This window comes from Schistocerca americana, chromosome X, assembly GCF_021461395.2.
Source record: "Schistocerca americana isolate TAMUIC-IGC-003095 chromosome X, iqSchAmer2.1, whole genome shotgun sequence".
NCBI lineage: Eukaryota > Metazoa > Arthropoda > Insecta > Orthoptera > Acrididae > Schistocerca > Schistocerca americana.
The window spans coordinates 111,690,619-111,714,061 of NC_060130.1; the positions used below are offsets into that span (position 1 = coordinate 111,690,619).

A 23,443-nucleotide genomic window follows, 5' to 3' on the forward strand; every position below is an offset into this window, starting at 1 on the left:
ATTAACATGTCCCAAAATGCGGTGCCATTTTTCCTTTGCTGTCATATTATTGTCTTTACTCATAACATTAACATTAACTTCTCCTTTATTAATAGTACTACTCATTTTATACAACCGACCCTCTTTCCATGCAATCGCAATCAATCCATTAGCTTTATCAAAAATTTTTGCATTATTCCCTACCGATACAATTTTGTGATTATCTGTAATTTTAGCATAACTGATCAAGTTTTTGTCTATGTCTTTTACAAAGAAAACATTTCGCATATTAATTGGAACCATTTGATCATAGACAGGAAAATTACTAATTACATTACCAACTTTAGTAGCTTGCAAAATTTTTCCATCAGCAATTTTTACATTTATAGGTTGTTTTAAAGTTATACTCTTAGAAAAATATTCCTCATTATTAATAACATGATCAGTACAGCCACTGTCTAATAACCAATTGATTTGAATTTGATTGTTATTACTTGACTCTACTGTTCTATTTTGACCTATCATAGAATTAACCTCTGTTATAAAACTACTCATACCATGATCACTCTGATGGTAACCTTGCTTGCTGTGATGCCGACCGCTGCTAAAACCATGCTGCTCTCCTCGACCACGTTGCCTGCTGCCATAACCTCCACGCTGCATGTTGCCGTAATATCCACGCTGTACATTGCTATAGCCTCCACGCTGCATATTTCCATTACCTCTGTCGCTGCTTTGAAAATGTACTCCACGATGCCATGTGCCTCTGTTACTTGTTCTTCCCTGGGTACAATCACGTTTGAAGTGACCTGCTTTGCTGCATCGATAACATACTTGCTCCTGATTTCTTGAATTCAATTTTCTTTCTGTGTGAAATGCATTTGATTTTACCTCTTCATTTCCAGTTTTTGCATTCAATAATTGAATCTTACTTTTAACGTATTCAACTGTCTGGTCCTCTTCCTTCAAGACGTCCACTAAGTCCCCAATATAGCTCATTGACTCTGGTAACGTTCGCAGCATATAATTTAACTTCTCCTTTTCCGTTACTTTGGCGCCTGCAGATTTCAGCTCATTTACAGTTTTTTCAAATGCACTGAAAAATGTCCCCGTATCACTGTAATCACTTAACCTCAATTTGTCCAACTTGTTTCTGCATAATATTTGAAGGGCTGTAGACTCTTTCGAATATAATTCATCAAATTTCTTCATGATCTCGAAAGCACTTTCTCTGTCACTCACGAATTCTAGTTGCTTATTTGTGATTGCACCATAAATATAGTTGATAGCCTTCAAGTCCTCTTCATCCCACGTTTCGTTGTCTGAACTCACTTTTGCCCTCGTAGTCACTGTATAGCATTTCTTCATTTTTAGGTACATGATTATCCGCTGCTTCCAGTTCCCATAGTCTTCGCCATCAAATACAGGAATAGTTATATCAGCCATGTCGAACTTTCTGAATAACACGCGACGGCCACAATATAATATTTAACTTCTACTTTTCTTTTCAAGAACCACGCTCTGCTACCATGTTTCAAATCAAGTTCTCACTTTTACTTTTAAAACACTTTATTTAAAATATACACATGTTGACTTTATTAAAATAGGCGCACGAAGACTGACTAATGCGCCTCAACACACACACACATATATACACAAACATCTGTCACCACAATCGATATTTCTCGAACATACTCGATATCCGATATAAATGTATTACAATTCCAACAAAAACAATTCAAATACTGTATGGCCTATGATCAAATGCGAAGTTCTCAGTAAAATGGAATGAAAATGCCCGTCTGAGCTGTTGATAACTGGTAGAAATATGCAGTCTGTAGATCGGTGTATAGTTTTTATGTAAATGCTTATTTAATGATTACTTTATCGCTCTCAAATGAAATTCCTGTAATGAAACGGGATAATATTGTAAAACATCATGAATGCGAGAAAGGTTCGTTTGGCAATGATGAATAGTGTTTCATTTTCCTGCGTATTTAAATAAGTACATTGGTGCGTCCTGTGTCTGACAACTTTGACTGGTGTAGCAACTCTGGTTGTATGTGTCAGGAGGTTGAGCATGCGTCGGCTGCAGGGTAAGTGAGAAGTAACGATTTCTGTTGGTGTCCTTTATGCTGTAACGTCAGTGACATATGCGGTGATTCCGCATTCTGTTGTTAGAAGAACTACTGGACACACCTTTTGTTAGTGGATTCGGTAGAATGTTACTGTTCTGCCCAAACTGTGCTAATGCTCTTGTGGTGCAGGACGGTATACAGTCATATAGATTTTGTTGTGCAACATGTCCGTACTCCTACGATATAATATATCGTATATCTAATCGCGTACATCCAAAACTAAAGGTTCAGTTACTTTTACTTTGTTTAGAATTACTTGCTCTGTTCTTATTTAGTTCTGGTGTTTCACTGCCAAGTCTTTCCTCCTGAATTTCTTGTGGTACTCGTTTATCTTCAGTCTCATGTATAGAAACGACAAACCGCGTGTATGTATGTGGTTGGTAAAAACATCAAGTGTGACCTATATAGATGGAAATATTGAGCAGTACTGAAAATATACAGATTTCTGCTCCGTTCAGTATTACATATGTGCAGTGATTTTAGGATTACTTGTCCATTTGAATGGGAAACGCGTTACCCAGCTGCAGTAAGAACATTCTCTTTCGTTATCACGACTCAGTTACCTGCCCTAGAGCTTTTCTCCTACTTCGGAAGGGAAAATGCGAAAATTGGGAGGATTGGTATTCTCGGACATGCCGCGGAAAAGGGGGTGAGGAAGGAGAGTTTGGTTGAGAGTAGCACTACCATGAATATATTTTGTAGAGCGGTATTTAGAACACACACACACACACACACACACACACACACACACACACACACACCTCTCTCTCTCTCTCTCTCTCTCTCTCTCTCTCTCTCTCTTTTTTGTGTGTGTGTGTGTGTGTGTGTGTGTGTGTGTGTGTGTGTGAGATGCTGTCTGGTAATTATGGTTGTTGGCTGTACCAATATTGAAAACATAAACACGTCAGTTATTTGAAGATAGCGCAAGTGGTATTATTTGCAGCTGAAACAGTCGTCTAAACCTTACTGGTCTCTCAATAGTGTGCATTATTGATCTGTGGTGCGCTGCTAGTAAGATTTGTGCCAAGTGTTGAGTACAAATTCCTTTGAGTATCGCAAATTTTGAAAGATTAGGATTTAACGCTCAATTCCCATTTGTCTGTAGACTCTGAACAAATGTTAGCATGGGTAAGAAAATTTGCTGTTTCTTTTGCGAGGGAGTCGTGTCAGAATTTACTTTAAATGGTTTACAGAGAGTCAGCACAAGTACACTGGGATTTGAGTGTGCAGTGTCTTTACCATTGTGCCACCTCACTTCCACTTTTTTTTTTAACAGCTGGATACAGATACCTATTTCATTTTTTTCTCCTGTACTATTCTTCTGTTACATACAGTACAATTTTAGTGTGGTTCTCTATCTTGTTACAGAGTTACCTACTCCTACCTTTTTGTTGCCATTCAATCTGACAATGCTTAAAGGACATTTTAGTGCTAACTCTTCCATGCTGATAGTTCATTATTACATTTATTTATGATTATTTTTGAATTAGAAAGTAATGTCTAACTTCTGAATAAAAATTAATCTGAACACATTTGTTCATTAAACTCTAACAAAGTAGAGTCTTATATGGCAGTTTAATTTAGCTCAAGTGACAATTAAGTTTTGCCATAGGTGATAATTTCTTGAGAAACTTAAAATTTAGTACATGTTACTCCATAACATGTTTTATTATCCCTGTGAATTTTAAAACAAAAGTTTGCTGTGCATTAATCTTTTCTATTTGTAGGAAGTTGATGATGTACTTGGAGGAGCTGCAGCTTGGGAAAACGTAGATTCTACTGAGGAACGTTGTCCTAAATGTTCTAATCCAAGAGCTTATTTCATGCAGATTCAAACAAGATCAGCAGATGAGCCTATGACTACTTTCTACAAATGTTGTAATCCTGTGTGTGGTCATCGCTGGCGAGATTAACCACACTTACATTGTTATAAATATGCAGCAAAATAAAATTTGGAAGGAAGCCAGTCTTTTACTATTTTACTAGTGCATAAAGGTGTCTTTTGTGGTGTAATGTCGTGGTTAATCCATATGGAATGGTAAATTTAAATCTGCTGCAGTGTTAACAAAAAAAATGGAAATTTTGTATATAATTTATCTACAAAATTGGTTGACCTAATTGTTGCAGGTATAAAAATTAATACAAGGAACACATTTCATTGAAGATGTAGAGTGGATCACAATGCTGGTTTGAAATCTTTCCTTACTTTTCAGAATTTTGTAGTTTGTGTAACTCTTGATGCATTGACAGTTTGTTGGCAATGATGTCAATATCAGCTCTTAGCAATGGAAATTGCTGAAAGTGTCTATGGAAAGCACAGTGGCCATTTGTGAAAAAAAGTGTTGCCACTGAAGATAGGCCATGAGTTTTTGGCATATGGTTATACAGTTCTTATGTCGAAGTTATCTGCAATAAATTCAAAATTATCCTGTTATCCTTGAGTCACTTCATGAGGTCAGTACCTGGTGTGCATCACATTAAAGCTGAGACTATATAGACACTACCCTGAACAAAGTCTATATAGGCTATTTGCCACTGAACTACTGAGAGTTCTCTAGTAGTCTACACAGATTCGAGGATGTTTTCTTATTGACTTAGTTTGACATTTATGTGTAGCATTGTTTTTGGAATTATGGAGGATGAAACCTTCACTTTCCAAATAGGTTCTATATAGTAACTGTTAGCAGCAAAGCTAAAGGAAATGAATCCACATAGGAAGTTCAGTGCGTCAGTTGGATGCATTTTCATATGGAAAGTTGAACTTGGATTGTAAGAGTGAAATATGTAACTGTACAAATATTCAGGACATTGCCTTGTAAGGATTTCTTCTGGAAATGTGAAGAATTTAAGAGCATTTTCTTAAGATGTTCATCAGAGTTGGTGGTGGACTAAACAAAACTTTGATATTGAGACGATAGTTTCATAAATTCACTGCGTGTAAACCAGATGTTTATGTACTTTCACATGTCTTATTTGCAGTATTTGTATTATTAAAGAACAACATTGAAGGCAAGGCTGGCTGAAGTTGTTTAAAATGCTTCAAAGCACCTGGGATCTTGTGTACAGGGGTAGCAGAAATTTGAGCTACTTCTGTAATGGTAAAAAATGGTAGTTGTCTTGGTATTTTGCTATCAGTTGTCCTGAGAGGTCTGAAATAAATTTCTTGTTGTAGACAGTAAAATTTTGATGTCTTGCAGGCAGTCAGTGAAAGAAGTCTGCCATATGTGTAGTGTAAACTACTGTAATGGAGCAATCTTTTCTAGTAAAGATAGAACTAGAAATTTTTTTTAACTGTAACATTTCTCCCTACTGCTGCAAAAGGAGAACTATTGATCTATAGTTAAAATAAATTATGAATTCACATCCAAGAAAATAATTACATAGAAGTGGCCTATAAAGATAACAATGGATGGTGTGTACAGTAGTCATAATGAAAGTTGAAATAATAGTGTCATGATTTTAGGGAAGTGGGAATTTGCATTATCTCAGCTTAGCTGAATGAGTCAGTGTATGGTTTGCCTCCTGGAGAAAGTTGACAGCTGTTTCTCATTTTTTGTTTGCGAGTATAGCTTACATTGAACTGAATCTGTGATGTAAGGTCAGTGCAGAGGTATTTATATTTAGGAATGCTTGAGAAATGAGTTTGGGTGCCTTGTGAGCTGGGACAGTGTTGGACAAAATTCAATGCTGGGTAACTTTTAGCTTCCTTTGCTGGTCTGAAGTGTTTTGGTAAGTTCAGGAAGGCATACTCTAGGAAAGCGCAGTTAGTGCCCTATATTAGTGTGGTTAAGTGAATCCACTTGCAGTGAAGAAAGCATATTAACAAAGTTGACCTCCATGAGGCCACTGCCGGCTGCAGCAGTCACACACATGATGGCTTAACCTGGTGATGAAACATCAATCAGTGTGGCAGTCAGTGTGTTAAGTGCCATCAAAGAAGACATGTACAAGAGTTGCATTTCTCTTGCTCTCACATGTATTACCTTTATCAGTAGGTATGATATACTTTGGCCTGCTGGTATAAAACTTATGGTACATTGTGGATGTGCAAACAGGTTTGAAAAATTTACAACATAAAACAATGTAAATCTTACTCTTCTTAAATTTTCATTTACTCTTTAAATTGAGAATGGAAAACATCTACCTTTTTCAAAGTATCCTTGAATTATCCTGAGATTTACATTGTAAATCCTCTTCCTGCTAATACCTGCAATGCTTGCTAGTACTAATATAGAAATGAACAGCACAACAAACACATAAATGTACTTTGTTACTTCTGTTTTATTTAATTTGATGAATGGATCTGAGCATGCTGCAACAGCAGAATAATTAGTAGTTGGCTGGTACACTAAAATTAAAACGTGCCTTTATCAACATATGTTACTAAATATGTTTCATGACCAGCCTATTGGCCTACAGGGCGACAAGTCGAACATCCATGTCATTCTTGGTGTATTGTGTAATTGTGGTAAATGAGCTTGCTTATTTCCTAGAGTCTGCAATGAGATGTGCTCTGAGGTGTGCTATAAGTTCTTGATCTTCAGCTGCTGTAATCTCCCATACCTGATGGTGGCTGCTTAAATTGTGGCAGTGAATCCTAATACACAAATTATTAGTTTTTCATTGTTGAAAGGTACCACAACAGTTCAGATGATGCTGCTGCATTTGAAGTGCAGCAGTAGAATAGATCTCAAATTTGAATTAAGATAATCGAGGCATAACTGATGCGTGATCTGATCACAGAATATTTGATACTGGCTTGTCTCCACACTTTCACACTTTTTGTTTAGGATCCGAGATCTTATAGTTGCTTTATCCAGTTCTATAGATTTGTTAGAATGTGAATATGTGAATCATTGGTGAATGGATCTAGTTACTTGCAGGGAGACTCCAGTGAGCTATAAGATGAAAAAAGTATTAAAACTAGTTTGTGTATTTACTAATAACTATGTAGTTACATTAATACTTAACAAATACATTATCAGATTATAAGCACATGGACATTAGTTACCTTCTTGGTTGACTTATATTTCCAAATGTGCTAACACATGTACTGCGTTGTGGCCGCTGGTCGTCACAGCAGACACGCGTCTAATGCTGTGTGGGGCTGGCCAGGCCTGGCAGTGAAACATCCATCACTGTGTGTGCTGCAGTCAACATGTTGACAAATACCTCACTGAATGTAGCCTTTATCCTAAATGTCAATAAGAAGGTAAAACTTGCTGAGAAGTAAAGGAGAGGGTATTTCTGTTGGTGGTTGAGATGTGAGAGCTTTGGCCCTCACAGCAGTAAAATTGTTTTCTACAAAGATGACTGCCGGTTTCTTCTTGGGTGATGGCTACTCAGAGTGGGATGACTTTTATGTATTATGGTAGACGATTTGGAAAGAAAGAAAAACATGGAATAGGAGAACAGTTCTCAGGATTATAATACCTGTCAATGTAGGACACATGTATTGAGCAATGCGCCAGTGGTCAGTGCAAAGACCACTCCTGTTTATTGTATACAAATGATAGGTGTTTTGGTATATTGGATGATTCTAAAATATTTGTTGACATGAGCTTAGTAGTAAAGGATGTCGGTTGCAACTTAGGTAATGTACCACATAGTGCAGTTCAAGACGTAAGTTTATGGATTCTAGAAAGTAAATTAAGAGTAAACAAATTAACTCAGTTTTTACAGTCTACACAATTCAACTAAAATTGATATTTTGGTCACACAGAGTGTAGATGTTTAGATAGATAAGCTGTCATATAATGCTTATTTTCAGGATCTTGTTCGAAACTGAATTGTATTTACCATTATAACAAAGTCTGCAGCAAGTCATAGTACAGTGCAAAAATTTGTCTACTTTGCTCATTTTCAGTTGCTTATGACATATGGTATTAATTTTTTTTTTTTTTTTTTTTTTTTTTTTTTTTTTTTTGAAGGGGGGGCAGTATATCTTTCCTTTTACAAAGGATATTTTTGGCCCAGAGACAGGCAGTTTGAGTAGAATGTGGTAATAGTTTGTGAACCTCTTGTTGACCCCCATTCAGGAGTCTGGGAATTCTAACATTGACCTCTCAGTATATATTTTCTTTAATGTCATTTGGTAACAATATGATCTTATTCACAAGAATTAGCAGCTTTCACTCAGTTAATACTAAGCGGAAATGCTATCTGCATTTGGATCATATCTCCTTGACGTGTGCTGGAAGTTGTGTTGTATTCTGCTACATCCATTTTCTGTAAGCAACCACAAGAATTAAAAAATCTTAGCAATAATCTGTGCACTTTTGGGTCGAAACTGAAAAATTTCCTCCTGAATCACTACCCCTGTTCTGCTGGGGAGTTTCTTGAAAAAAGTAAAGCAATTTCAGTGTTATATTGTTGGTGCCAGTATATATTGAGCAGCTTATCTGCATAGTATTCATGAAAATTTTATTTAGTCTGTTATTAGCTTTTATGATGTTGATTTTGTGTAGTGACTCGTTCCCTGACCATGGAGATTTACTTCTCAGTTTGGTCCTACATAATGATATGAGTAAAATGACATAACAAATAAAATAAAAATATGCTTAAGGAACTATATTTGGAGATCAGTGATTAACAATGTCTATAGTGTGCACTACTTATGATGACTACATTTGGCACTAAGTCAAGTGGTGTATAGTAGGCTTTGGCACTCACCCTTCCACTAAATCTGCAAGAATTGAACACACACTGTAAGATGGTTCACTCTTGTAATAGTGCACAGTATGCGAGTGTTTTCTTGATTTCAGGAAAGATTATTATACTTTTTTAACCTTTTGTTGTATTCTTTTACTCAATACAGTTTGGAGGTCCGTTACATAAAATATTTAATGTGAAATTTGTTGTTTTATTAGCCATCATGACACACTCGTGCTGCAGTGGAATGCACACTATAATGAAATTTTGAGAGACTAGACCTGAGTGTGAGTTTAACTTTGATGTTGTTGTTTGCTTTTCATGCACAGTACACTACCAACTGATCTTATTGTTTTTGTAAACACATTAAGGCATAATGCCATTCTTACCATTGCACTTTTTTTTTTTTTTAATTCTGTACCATGTGTTCAATCTCTTTCTCTGCACATATGTGCATATTTAATGCCAGTTCAGAAGTATTGAAGTAAACCCTGGAAAAAGTACAGTCCAGCAAAGTGAAGTATGTGCCTTGTGATAAGTACAAAGTTGTACCTTATTCCTCACAAGGAAACAAATTACACAGGCAGATGAAAACTCGAGTAATGTATAACTTTTTTTTTTGCTTTTTTTCCTCTTCAGAGAAATAGCACAAATGAGTAAAACATGTAGATATCCTGGACATATTGTACTTTGCATAGTTTGATTTGAGGTATAGACCCAGTGAGGAAGTATATGCCAAGTGGCTCCATTATTAATATTGATGTTTTCATTGCAGGGGGTGCTGTACAGAGATGAGCTGTGGCTGTTACCAGAGGCCATATGCTGCAATAACCATGTCTGCAAAGACAACATACTAGCTGATAGCTGTATAATATGTTCCAGACTTACTGGTTGTCTGTGGCTTTGGCTGCTGAAAAGTCAGTTGACAGGAAGGAATATGTTACTTTTACTTGTGTGTTTTGTTATTTTACTGAGAATATTTAAATTTGTTGTTGCAGAGTGTCCATTCATTATGAACATATCCAGTGGCATGCCAATAAGGTATGTTATATTATTCACCTTTGTGGTTTTTCATCTAATATCTGTTCACCCGTATTTGACACACATACAAATAGGTGTCTCTTCAGTGCATACTGGACTCGCATTCGAGAGAACATCAGTTCGAATCCCCATCTGGCCATTCAGGTTGAGATATTTTGTGACTTCCCAAAATCGTTCCAGGCAAATGATGGGATGGTTCCTTTGAAAAGAGCATGGCTGATTTTTCTTCCCTGACCTTCTGTAAGCTGAGCTTGTGCTTGGCTGGTAATGACTACGCTGTCGACAGGATGTTAAATGCTAATCTTCCTTCCTTCTTCCAGTTTAGACTGGAATAAATGGAGAAAGGTCAGTTTGATATAAGTCCCAACAACCATCCATTATATACGTGGGAGATATGTTTTTTAGGTTTGTGTGAATGCAGTGTGATATGATGATACTTTTCAATTCCAAATTTTACACACACTGCCTCTTATGACTCGTTACTGTCTTCATGAAGAGCTGAAGCACCAGTAATGCAGTGATTGAGACAAAAGTTTCACTCCGTAAACAGTGTGCATTGATTCTGTGAAAATAAGTATGCTGTAGACTGTGTAGAGACTCAATTTTGGATTATGCCTTCAGCAACACGTCTTGAGGATGACTGCCCACCTTTGTCTTCCTATAGTGCTCGCAAGGGGACCATCAGGCCTGTTAATCACTGGTGCTGACAAGTCTTGGGTATGTTGTAGAGGGACCTGTCATGATTTCCCGGCTATTGGCTTTTTGTGCGACAGCCACAAATTGAAAAATGTGTACCTGGGGTAGTCGTTATGTTAGTCGTGTCTTGGTAAAGCGAGTGTAGCGCACCAGTTACGATTTATGGCTGCCATGCTGGTGGTGTGGGTTCAGTTGTCTGTAGTACAAAATTATTCAAAAATACTAACTTTTGCCTAGCAGTTCCATTAATAAATCAGTAATTACAGCAAGCTTTCTTGAAATGTGTATTGTGTTTGTGGTTAGTAGTTACAATCATAAATATCTGGACAATTTGTATTCCATATGTGGTTTGGAATTAGAATTCCAAATATTTCGATAACATTCACTTTCTGTGCTTCCTAGACGTGAACTCGCTTCTTGTTGTCACTCTCCCTCATGGACCGTTACGGAACTCCCAGACCCTCTAAACTGCCAGGTGGCATTTGTTGCAAACATCAGTTGGGGAAGAGAGTACAGTAAAATGGATGAAGCAAGTGTTCATAGAGAGGACAGCCTAAAGAAGATTGATCTGATAAAGGAGTTTAACGAACTAACTAAAGCCATTAGATACACTGAAAGATTCCTACACATATGAACCTTCTTACAAATGCACCTTTGGAGAATGATTTCCATTGCAACTGCGGATGCTACACTGAAGAGCTATAGAAATGTACATCTGCCTAATACAGTGTAGGACTCCCATGAGCATGCACAAGTGCTGCAACACGACGTGGAATGGACTCTACTAGTGTCTGAAGTAATGGTGGAGGGAAATAACACCATTAATCCTGCACGGCTCTCCATAAATCCTTAACAGTACAAGAGGGTGAAGATCTCTTCTGAGCAGCACGTTGCAAGGCACCCCAGACATACTCAATAATATTCGTGTCTGGGGTGCTGGGTGGCCAGCAGAAGTGTTTAAACTCAGAAGAGTGTCCCTGGAGCCACTCTGTAGCAGTTCTGGATGTGTGGGATGTCACATTATCCTGCTGGAATTGCCAAAGTCTGTCAGAATGCACAAGGGACATGAGTGGATGCAGGTGATCAGACTGGATGCTTACGTACGTGTCACCTGTCGGAGTCGTATCTAGATGTATCAATGGTCCCATATTACTCAAACTGCACACGCCCCACACTGTTGGGGTGACAGGGTCTCCACCAGCTTGAACAGTCCCCTGCTGACGTGCAGGGTCCATGGATTCATGAGGTCGTCTCCATACCTGTACGTGGCCATCCGCTCAATACAATTTGAAACGAGACTCATTCGACCAGGCAACATGTTTCCAGTCATCAACACTACAATGTTGGTGTTGACAGGCCCAGATGATGTGCAAAGCTTTCTGTTGTGCAGTCATCAAGGGTATATGAGTGAGCCTTCGGCTCTGAAAGCCCAGTTCAATGATGTTTCGTTGAATTGTTCACATGCTGACACTTGTTGATGGCCCAGCATTGAAATCAGCAGCAATGTGTGGAAGGCTTGCACTTCCATCATGTTGAACAACTCTTCAGTTATCGTTGGTCCCGTCCTTGCAGGGTCTTTCTCTGCCCGCAGCGATGTTGGAGATTTGATGTTATACTGGCTTGCTGATATTCACGGTATGCTCGTGAAATGATTGTATGGGAAAATCCCGACTTCATCGCTACCTTGGACATGCTATGTCCCATCACTTGGTCACCAACTGTAACCCCACTTTCAAACTCACTTAAGTCTTGATAACCTGCCATTATAGCAGTAGTAACCAGCCTAACAACTGTGCCAGACACTCATTGTCTTGTATGTGTGTTGCTGACTGCAGAGCCTTCTTCTGCCTGTTTACAGACACTATGTGATTAAAAGTATCTGGACACCCCCAAAAACATATGTTTTTTCTTATTAGGTGCATTGTGCCGCCACCTACTGCCAGGTACTCATTATCAGCGATCTCAGTAGTCACTAGACATCGAGAGAGCAGAATGGGGCACTCCATGGAACTCACGGACTTCGAACGTGGTCAGGTGATTGGGTGTCACTTGTCTTATGTCTGTACACAAGATTTCCACACCCCTAAACATCCCTAGGTCCACTGTTTCTGATGTGATAGTGAAATGGAAATGGGAATGGACACATACAGCTCGAAGCATACAGGCTGACCTCGTCTGTTGATTGACAGAGACCGTCGACAGTTGAAGAGGGTCATGACGTGTAATACGCAGGCATCTATCCAGACAATCACACAGGAATTTGAAACTGCGTCAGGATCCACTGCAAGTACTATGACAGTTTGGTGGGAGGTGAGGCACTTGGATTTCGTGGTCGAGCAGCTGCTCGTAAGCCACACATTGTGCCGGTAAATGCCAAATGACGCCTCGCTTGGTGTAAGGAGCATAAACATTGGATGACGGAACAGTGGAAAAACATTGTGTGGAGTGACGAATGACAGTACACAATGTGGCGATCCGATGGCAGGATGTGGGTATGACGAGTGCCCAGTGAACGTCATCTGCCAGCAAGTGTAGTGCCAATAGTAAAATTCGGAGGTGGTGGTGTTAAGGTGTGGTTGTGTTTTTCATGGCGGGAGCTTGCACCCCATGTTGTTTTGCATGGCACTATCACAGCACAGGCCTACATTGATGTTTTAAGCACCTTCTTTCTTCCCACTGTTGAAGTGCAATTTGGGGCTGGCGATTGCATCTTTCAACACGATCGAGCTCCTGTTCATAATGCACAGCCTGTGCCGGAGTGTTTACGTGACAATAACATCCTTGTAATGGACTGGCCTGCACAGAGTCCTGACCTGAATCCTATAGAACACCTTGAGATATTTTGGAACGCTGATGTTGTGCCAGGTCTCACCAACTGACATTGATAGCTCTCCTCAGTGCAGTATTCCATGAAGAATGGGCTGCCATTCCCCAAGAAACCTTCCAGCACCTGCAAGAGTGGAAGCTGTCATCAAAGCTAAGGGTTGGCCAACACAATATTGAATTGCAGTATTACCAATGTAGGGCGCCACAAACTTGTAAGTAATTTTAGTGAGGTGTCTGGATACTTTTGATCACATAGTGTATCCCTGTATTTGAATGTGCATGCCTATACCAGTTTCTTTGGCACTTTAGTGTATATCCAGTGCAATACAAAGTCTGTCTGCCAAAAGACAAATCTTGCTTCTGGAACTGCAAGAATGAGGTGCAAAATTTTGCCTTTGTGTGGGTTTTTTTCGTTTTTCCCGGACAAATAAAAAAAAAATGAAACAATTTGCCCTGCAGTGCATGGGACTAGATAGGGATGACAACTTTGTCACAACCAAAGAATTTGCACTGGAACCAGTGGATTGTATGCCTTTATCATACAAAGAAAGAGCAGACACTTTCGCATCAGCTCCTCCAAAATTGAGCTTTAACAGTTTGCAGTTGTGTGGAGAGGGAAAAAAAGTTGTGAGCAGAAAATGAACCACCAGCATGGCAGCAATGAACCTTAGCCACTGCACCACTCTCACGTGGTCTAAACATGACTAACATTGTGGCTGTAGGAGATATGCATAAAAATTCAACATTAATTTCCTCGGAAACTAGGGGCTATCGCATGTATTCAGGGTAGGTCACTGTACAACATACCTAAGACTGATCAAAATGTGTGATTAATAGGTCTGATGGTCCCTTGTCAGTGTTGTTGTTTTTATGGATGAGTGCATAAGCTGATTCAAAATAGTTGAATGCGGTTTTGTCATGCTAGTAATCAACCCTGCAATACCCACAAGAGGAAAGAAAACTTTGATTCTTACACAATCCCATTCTGATCGTGTATGTTGAAAAAGGTTTTTCACATTTTTCTGGTTGCCTGTTAACAGAATTAGCCACACTGTAGTACTTTAGTGTTGTACTGTGTACACACTGTAATACTATATTGTGTACCTACAAAAGAGGCTGTTTACAACATGCTTGTAAGGCTCAACCAGACACATGAGAGTAGTTTTTGTTTTGGACTTACAGGGAATATTCAAGGTGTAAGTAGAAGGATGGGATTAATGTGTTAAATTCATAGTGTGTGTGACAAAAATGAATTTGCTGAAATGGGGATGTATTGAAGCGGTATGCAAATGTGTTCATGGAAAATTTACGAGCAGAATTTCAAGAACCAGTGTTAAGTGAAAAATGTGTAAATATTACCTTCTTCCTTCATACTGTTTACTTAAATTGCAAAGTTAAGATTAGGCATATTATAATCACCAGACATATAAGTAGGCTATACTCCATCCATGTGTAGAATAGGAATGGAATTAAGGGGGAAAGTACTTTTTGAAGAAAACAGTGGTCTTCTTTCAGGCATTGTGTAACTGGGTTAAGGGTGGTGTGTGGTTAGCACCTGGAATGTGAGGCATTAAATCAGAGGCAGTGGAGCACTTTTGGTCTTAGTAAGCCAAAATGTGTTTTTTGTTTACCATCCTACACTGAAACAATTTGTAGGAGTTTGTACTTCCATGATTTTAGGTTGACATCACTAGGAGCAGCTCATAATAGCTGAATAATGACTGTTATGTTTATAACCTCAGTATTGCACTTAACAATGGTATGTACGCCTGAAGTTTCCACGTTAATCAAATAATGTTCAGTGATAGGTTTTTTGCTTTCTGAAGATAAAAACCAATTAAAATCTTTTCTCAACTTGTTTTACAGTGTGGTGGAAGTTGTATGAACCACAAATTTTTATAAATAAGTAGAACAGTTCAAAAATGGTCAAACCTTAGTGACTGATGAGTGACACCCTGGCTGACCAGTTGAAGTATGAACAGGTTGCAGTTAACATACAGCAAAAACAAAGAAAATGAACCACCACAGATGTATCGTGAAAGAAATTTATTTCAAATGAATAGTTTTGGTGCAACACTTTGACATCATCCCCCTCCTCCCCATGGGGGCTCGCCACTCTTCGGCGGGTTCGTGCTTGGCTACAACGGGGCTCCATCCTTTGCAGCACTTTTTCCTTCCATGCAACATGTCTATCCTCTTGCTATTCTTTTTCTCCTCCCTTGGAGAACATGTCTGGGGTATTATTGGGAATGTTCTGCATTCTGTCGCTGATATGCAAACAGTCACAACTTTGTTTTTGGCTCTCCTTTCCTTTCTTTGTTTCCCTTCTCCTCTCATTCCTCCTCTTCAGTGTTCGAGGATCCTTGTTTTTCTTCTTCCTCCCTGTGCACTTCTGTGTCCGACGCATAATAGGTGACTGGGTAACGCGTAATTCCCAGCCCCGGGTCAACAGGAAGGGTTCGCACGTACCCCCTGGCACAGGCCAGGCCCAGGGAGGGGTGATTTCTCAAATTGCCAATTGGTCCCTCCGTCAGGTGTTTCGGAGGTGTGACCTGAGGTGTGAACAATCACCTAAGGCGGGTGCACTCCCCTGTGAAGGGGGCCTCCAGATGGAAGGAGCGCACCATTGGAGACGTTGGCAATCATGGGGGATTTCCTCACGATGAGTCAATCATCCTGCCCGTCAACGAAACATAAATGTAATGAGGCTACTGATTCGAAGACTCTTCCCACTGCACTGTGGTTCCTTGTGGTGTCACATACTGAAGACTGTCAGTCCTCCAGGAAGGTGTTGATGCAATTGCTGGCCCTGTGAAATCCTGCTCTTGTTTATGGCATGGCACTTTGATTTTGGAGACAGCTTCTGATTCTTAAACACAACTGCTTGCTGCCTCACTTCTGCACAGCTACCCTGTTCGTGTCAAGGCACATAGAACTTTGAATTCTTCCTGTGGTGTAATTTACACCAGGCTGCTTGACGGTCTATCTGAGGCTGAAATACAATCTTACGTCTCTGATCAGGGTGTCATTGCCGTCCATCGTGTAATGAAAAAGGTCAAGTCCTCCTTGGTGTTTTCCCACACTCTTTTCCTCACCTTTGATCGGGTGGTGCTGCCATCCAAGATCAAAGCAGACTATGAAATAATCACAGTCTGGCCGTACATTCCGAATCCGATGTGCTGCTACCAGTGACAACGTTTCAACCACACTCGAACATCTTGTCTACATCCAGCCAAATGTGTAACCTGTGGCAGGGGTGCACACGAGGGCAAATGTCCACCTCCTTCTTCCTGCTGTATCAACTGCAATGGCGGCCATGCCACCGCCTCTAGAGATTGTCCTGTGTATCTGGCTGAGCGGGCTGTTCGAGAGACTCGGGTAAAGGAAAAAGTGCCTTACCCAGTAGCTCGCAAGTTACTGGCTAGTCGCAAACCCTGTGTTTTCCCCTCTGGCACCTATAGTTCTTGTGAAGGACATGGCCACACAGACATGCGACCTCAAATTCAGCTCTGAGGTTGTGAAATTGCTCAGTGTCAAGGTAGCATCGCCGTCCCCCTGTTCCACTGTGCAACAAACCGTCAAACTCCTGCCGCAATGGGTGAAGCCACCCACTACACAACCAGCAGGCAGGAAAGGACAGAAATAGTACTCCTGTGAAGACTTCCTCCATCCCTCCAGCCAAACAACACCCGAGTCTTCCTCTAACCAGAAGGGCTTGAAGAAGTCTGCTAAAGACAAACGGTCTTCTCCTTCCTGCTCGATGGTCTCGCCACGTGGACTCTCAGCCCGGCTGGCCTCTGTCTTGCCAGTGTGCACCACCAGCAGCTTTTCAGCATTGGACTCCACAGACCGACCCCACAAGCACGCCGATGTTTCTGTGGACCCCATGGACCAGGATCCTCCTGCTTCTGTACCCTGTAGTAGCAACTATACACCAGCTGTCGCTTGATGGCTGCCAGGTTGACACCCCTACATCTCTTCCTCCTTGTGACTGTCCTAAGAAATTTTGGTCTTGTGTCAAAGCAGTAGGTGGATCAAAACAAAATGTCCAGACACTCTGTGACCAAAATGGTACTGAAACAGAGGATGACAGACTAAAGGCCGAAATACTAAATGTCTTTTTCCAAAGCTGTTTCACAGAGGAAGACTGCACTGTAGTTCCTTCTCTAGATTGTCGTACAGATGACAAAATGGTAGATATTGAAATACACGACGGAGGGATAGAGAAACAATTAAAGTCGCTCCAAAGAGGAAAGGCCGCTGGACCTGATGGGATACCAGTTTGATTTTACACAGAGTACGCAAAGGAACTTGCCCCCCTTGTTGCAGCAGTGTAACATAGGTCTCTAGAAGAGCGTAACGTTCCAAAGGATTGGAAAAGGGCACAGGTCATTCCAGTTTTCAAGAAGGGACGTCGAACAGATGTGCAGAACTATAGACATGTATATCTAACGTCGATCAGTTGTAGAATTTTGGAACATTTATTATGTTAGAGTATAATGACTTTTCTTGAGACTAGAAATCTACTCTGTAGGAACCAGCATGGGTTTCGAAAAAGATGATCGTGTGAAACCCAGCTCGCGCTGTTCGTCCACGAGACTCAGAGGGCCATAGACACAGGTTCACAGGTAGATGCCGTGTTTCTTGACTTCCACAAGGCGTTCGATATAGTTCACCACAGTCATTCAATGAACAAAGTAAGAGCATATGGACTATCAGACCAATTGTGTGATTGGATTGAAAAGTTCCTAGATAACAGAACGCAGCAGGTCATTCTCAATGGAGAGGAGTCTTCCGAAGTAAGAGTGATTTCAGGTGTGCTGCAGGGGAGTGTCATAGGACCGTTGCTATTCACAATATACATAAATGACCTTGTGGATGAAATCGGAAGTTCACTGAGGCTTTTTGCAGATGATGCTGTGGTGTATCGAGAGGTTGTAACAATGGAAAATTGTACTGAAATGGAGGAGGATCTGCAGCGAATTGACGCATGGTGCAGGGAATGGCAATTGAATCTCAATGTAGACAAGTGTAATGTGCTGCGAATACGTAGAAAGGTAGATCCCTTACCATTTAGCTACAAAATAGTGGGTCAACAATTGGAAGCAGTAAATTCCATAAATTATCTGGGAGTACGCATTAGGAGTGATTTAAAATGGAATGATCATATAAAGTTGATCGTCGGTAAAGCAGATGCCAGACTGAGATTCATTGGAAGAATCCTAAGGAAATGCAATCCGAAAACAAAGGAAGTAGGTTACAGTATGCTTGTTCGCCCACTGCTTGAATACTGCTCAGCAGTGTGGGATCCGTACCAGATAGGGTTGATAGAAGAGAGAGAGAAGATCCAACGGAGAGCAGCGCGCTTCGTTACAGGATCATTTAGTAATCGCGAAAGTGTTACAGAGATGATAGATAAACTCCATTGGAAGACTGCAGGAGAGATGCTCAGTAGCTCGGTACGGGCTTTTGTGAAAGTTTCGAAAACATACCTTCACCGAAGAGTCAAGCAGTATATTGCTCCCTCCTACGTATATCTCACGAATAGACCATGAGAATAAAATCAGAGAGATTAGAGCCCACACAGAAGCATACCGACAATCCTTCTTTCCACAATCAATACGAGACTGGAATAGAAGGGAGAACCGATAGAGAGAGTCAGGGTACCCTCCGCCACACACCGTCAGGTGGCTTGCGGAGTATGAATGTAGATGTAGATGTAGACTGTCCTCCAGTGAAACATTCATGGCCTTCGGTCTCAAAGAGGATCTACGGCTGCTTTTAGCATCGCAGCATACCCTTGTACTACTCTGCCTTCAGGAAACGAAATTTCACCCTCACGCCCACTTTGAGCTTTCGCAATATTTACCGATTCGTTCTGACCTTCCCCCTGAGGTTGTCATTCCATCTCATGGGGTCGTCATGCTGCTCATACGGGATGACCTTCATAGTCAACCCATCTCCCTGACTACCCGTCTTCAAGCTGTTGCAAGTTTTACCTTTTCCTTCCCTGCCTGACTATGTCCCTCTGTCATTTGCTGTCACCAGGGCAGACTTCCTTCAGCTTATTGGGCAGCTACTGATTTTCGATTTTTGATTTGGAGGATGCCTACGACGCCTGCTGGAGACCGAGCGAGGTGGTGCAGTGGTTAGACACTGGACTCGCATTCGGGAGGATGACGGTTCAATCCCGTGTCCGGCCATCCTGATTTAGGTTTTCTGTGATTTCCCTAAAATCGGTCCAGGCAAATGCCGGGATGGTTCCTTTCAAAGGGCACGGCCGACTTCCTTCCCCGTCCTTCCCTAATCCGATGAGACCGATGACCTCGCTGTCTGGTCTCCTTCCCCAAACCAACCAACCTGCTGGAGAACTGGCATCCTCCGTACCCTTCACATGTGGGCCTTCTGTGGGTGCCTGCTCTGTTTTCTTCAGGTGTTTTTAGAAGACTTGAGTTTTCAAGGTGCATGTGGATTCTGCCTTGTCAGACACCTTTAGCCAGGAAAATGGTGTGCTTCAGGGTTCCGTCGTGAGTGTAGTCCTCATTGCTTTCACCATTAACCCTATAACGGCCTGTCTGCCACCGGGCATCTCCGGCTCCCTTTTTGTCGATTATTTTGCCATCTATTGCAGTTCTCCAAGGAGCTGTCTCACTGAGAGGCTTCTTCAGCGCTGTCTTCATCATCTTCACTCCTGGAGCATCGACAATGGCTTTCGCTTTTCCCCTGACAAAACTGTCTGTATGAATTTCTGGCGGCGCAAATGGTTTCTCCCACCATCTCTCCATCTTGGGCCTGGGGCCTGCTACATTTCTGTTTGTTGACACTACGAAATTAATGGGGCTCCTGCTCGATAGGAAACTCTCTTGGTCCTCCCATGAATCTTACCTGGCAGTCCACTGTACACGGTCCCTCAATGCCCCACGTGTCCTCAATGGTACTTCCTGGGGTGCCGATCGAACCACCCTCCTCCGTTTGTACCGGCCCATTAACTGTTTGAAACTCGACTATGGGTGCTTTGTTTATGCATCTGCACGCCCATCCCCGTTACGCCGTCTCAGCACTATCCATCATCATGGCATCCATTTGGCCACAGGCGCCTTTTATACCAGCCCGGTTGAGAGTTTGTATGCTGAAGCTGCTGAACTACCACTGCCCTACTGTCGTGACTTTCTCCTCAGCAGGTATATGTGCCATTTGTCTGCCTTGTGTGGCCACCCCTCCTATGCCTTCTTCTTTGATGATACCTCTGATCATTGGTATGGGGCTCGTCCCTCTTCTCTGTTACCTCCTGGAGTCCACTTTCACCATGTGCTACGGCGGCTTAACTTCATGCTACCTGCAACCTTACCAGTGGGTGTGAACCCTTCACCACCTTGGCGGTCCATGTTAACCTTGGCCTTCATTTGCTTCCTCAGGACACTACTCCAGCCTTGGTCTATTGCTTTCAGTTTCACGACCTTCGCGATAGTACCTCTGTATGCACTGACGGCTCTCGGACTGACTGTGGGGTTGGGTGTGCCTTCGTCGTTGGCACCGGTGTCTTTTAATATTGGCTTCCGGCACATTCTTCAGTATTTTCAGCCAAGCTTTTTGCCTTGTATCAGTCCATGGAATACATCGGGTGACACAGCCTTCCTAATTATATCCTCTGCTCAGATTCACTCAGCACCCTCCAAAGTCTCTGTGCGCTGTACACTGCTCATCCCTTGGTACAGCGGGTCCAGGAAAACTGTCACTTGCTCGTTCTTGGTGGAGCCAATCTCGTGTTTCTGTGGGTCCCTGGTCATGTCAGTCCGTCAGGAAATGAGGCTGCTGGCACTGCTGCCAAGGCTGCAGTCCTCGTACCTCAGCCCATGGGTACGTATATTCCCTGCGATGATCTCTGCATTGCCGTCTGTCAGGAGGTGGTGTCCCTTTGGTATTGCCAATGTTCCTCCCTTCACAGGAATAAACTTTGGCTTATTAAGCCCCTTGCGGCGCCTTGGACGACCTCCTCTCAACCTTCCCGCCGGGAGGAGATCATTTTAACTCGCTTGCATATTGGACATTGCCTTTTTAGCCATTGTCATTTGCTCAGTGGCACTACCCTGCCACTTTGTACACATTGGGCCCAAATTTTAACTGTCTGCCACTTGTTGCTGGAACGTCCTTTTTTTTAAAAAGACAATTTACGTTTCAGCTTGGGGTTGCCATCTGATTTATCAGCCGTTTTAGCGAATGACGCTTGGGCTGTTGACAGCATTTTACTTTTTACCTACCGAATCAATATGGTGAAGGCCATTTAATTCTTGGTTTTGGACCTCCATTTTTGTATGGTGTTTTTTTTTTCCATTAGCCCTTATTCAACAGGCCTGTTTTTAGCTGTCTCCTATTCTGTCCATTGGGACTGATGTATAGTCGTTTCCCTCATCTCTGTGTTCGTGTTGTATAGTTTTGACTTGGGCACGTATGACCCCAGTTGTCTTTTGCGTCCTTAAACAAAAGAAAACAAAACTTTGCCATCTTCAGGTCCACTATAAACCAAAATAGCACTTTCATTTTTGCCCTGTGTATCATAGTACCCACATAATCCTAGCCATCATGGATAGCATACATCAGGAGTGTGTGCTCTACACAGTGGTGCCAACACGATGTGAAGTATGCACTTGTGATGTGAGAATTCAATGACAACTAGTATTGTATGGTTTCTACAATACATAGATGAAGAAATGAAAGTACTCTTTTGGTTTACTGTGGACCTGAAGATAGCATAAGTGTTGTGCAAAAACTAGTTGTTTGAATTAAATTTCTTTGATAGTATGGCCGTGGTGGATCATTTTCTTTAGTTATATCATCAGCCGCTGTTCCGTGTCTATGAGAACGATGGACTTACACAAGTTATAGCAAAAACAATTGAAGTGAGTGTTGGCACAGTTCATAACATTATCAGTAACTTAACTGCAGCGAAACAGGTGTCAGATCGATCCCAAAAGAAATAATGTAACACGACAAGGAAGCAAGACTCATAGTGTGTACAGACTAGAAAGAAAACTACAAAAGGGAAGGTAATCCTTTTCTAAACAAGATTTCATGGAACTTGGGGTCACCATTTTGAAACAGTCCAAAAGACGAATCATGGAACTGAAGCACACAAGCTCACTTGTCTGAAAGAAATTCAGAATACAAGCATCAGCGAGAAAGGTCATGTTGGCCATCTTTTGGGATGCCCAAAAAACAATAATGCGTACTACTTGGACCTCCTGATGAACAAAGCAAAGCCAGCAATGAGAGAAAAACATCACAGATTTCAAAGAAAAGCCGTGATACTGCTGTGTTCGCCAAAGGAGGCCTTACGCAGAGAAAAGTTGAGCAACAACAAAGAGGCCAAAGCATTTACGGAAATGTGGCTCAAACAAAAAGACAAACAGTTTTTTTTGGATTAGGTATAAAAAACTAGTTCATTGTTGGTACATGTGTACTAATATTGGTGGGGATTATGATCAATATTAAATGTCTCATTTTGTAAAAATACAGTGTTCTTCTACATCAATTTATCTCTCTAATTATTTAATGCCCCTCTTAAAATTAATAGTATGTAAATATTTTATTTGAAAACTCTGGTGAGGCTATCCATTGTAAATGAAATGAATGTTAAGAAGTCTGACAATCTGTGAATGGCATTACTATAGACTGTGTTGTAAGATTCTCCAATAAATTACCATGTTAGTAAATGCAACTGGTTAAATTACAGCTAGTAACATTGTTATTAATGAGTGTTACTTTTGTTTTAATGTTGTGTTTTGCATTTCCTGTTTTCACATTTCCTATTTTCTCAATTCCTATTTTCTCCACATTTCCTGTTTTCACATTTCCATAGTTATCTGTTCTTGTCATGAATGAGTACATCACACAAAAGAATGTGTTGTATCATTGATTATATGAAATGAAAATTCAATTGCGAAAATTAGCAAATTATGAGACAGAATTACTAGCCTGTTCTTACTTTCAAGAGGCAAAATGTATAGTCCTGCCAATAGATATATGAAAGTTAAAGTAACACACTATTTAGCTTTCTGAAGTAACAGTTACTACCTTAGGTAGGAGAAGGGTATAGATTGGGGGAGGGAAGGAAG

The 23,443-nt window shown here is 41.0% G+C and overlaps 1 protein-coding gene across 3 annotated transcripts in view; it reads left to right on the plus strand.

Moving 5' to 3' along the window:
* The first annotated feature begins 1,948 nt into the window (after positions 1 to 1,948).
* The window catches only part of LOC124554938 (DNA-directed RNA polymerase III subunit RPC10), a 50,078-nt gene continuing 28,583 nt past the window's right edge, over positions 1,949 to 23,443 (plus strand). The window contains exons 1-2 of one of the 3 annotated variants that reach the window (XR_006968495.1): positions 1,949 to 2,075; positions 3,845 to 3,982. Coding sequence is in view for 2 of the 3 variants with exons in the window: in XM_047128636.1 (XP_046984592.1) it covers positions 2,202 to 2,342; positions 3,845 to 4,030 (327 nt within the window). In the remaining variant the exon portion in view is untranslated. The other 2 variants (XM_047128635.1, XM_047128636.1) reach the window with 2 other exon arrangements.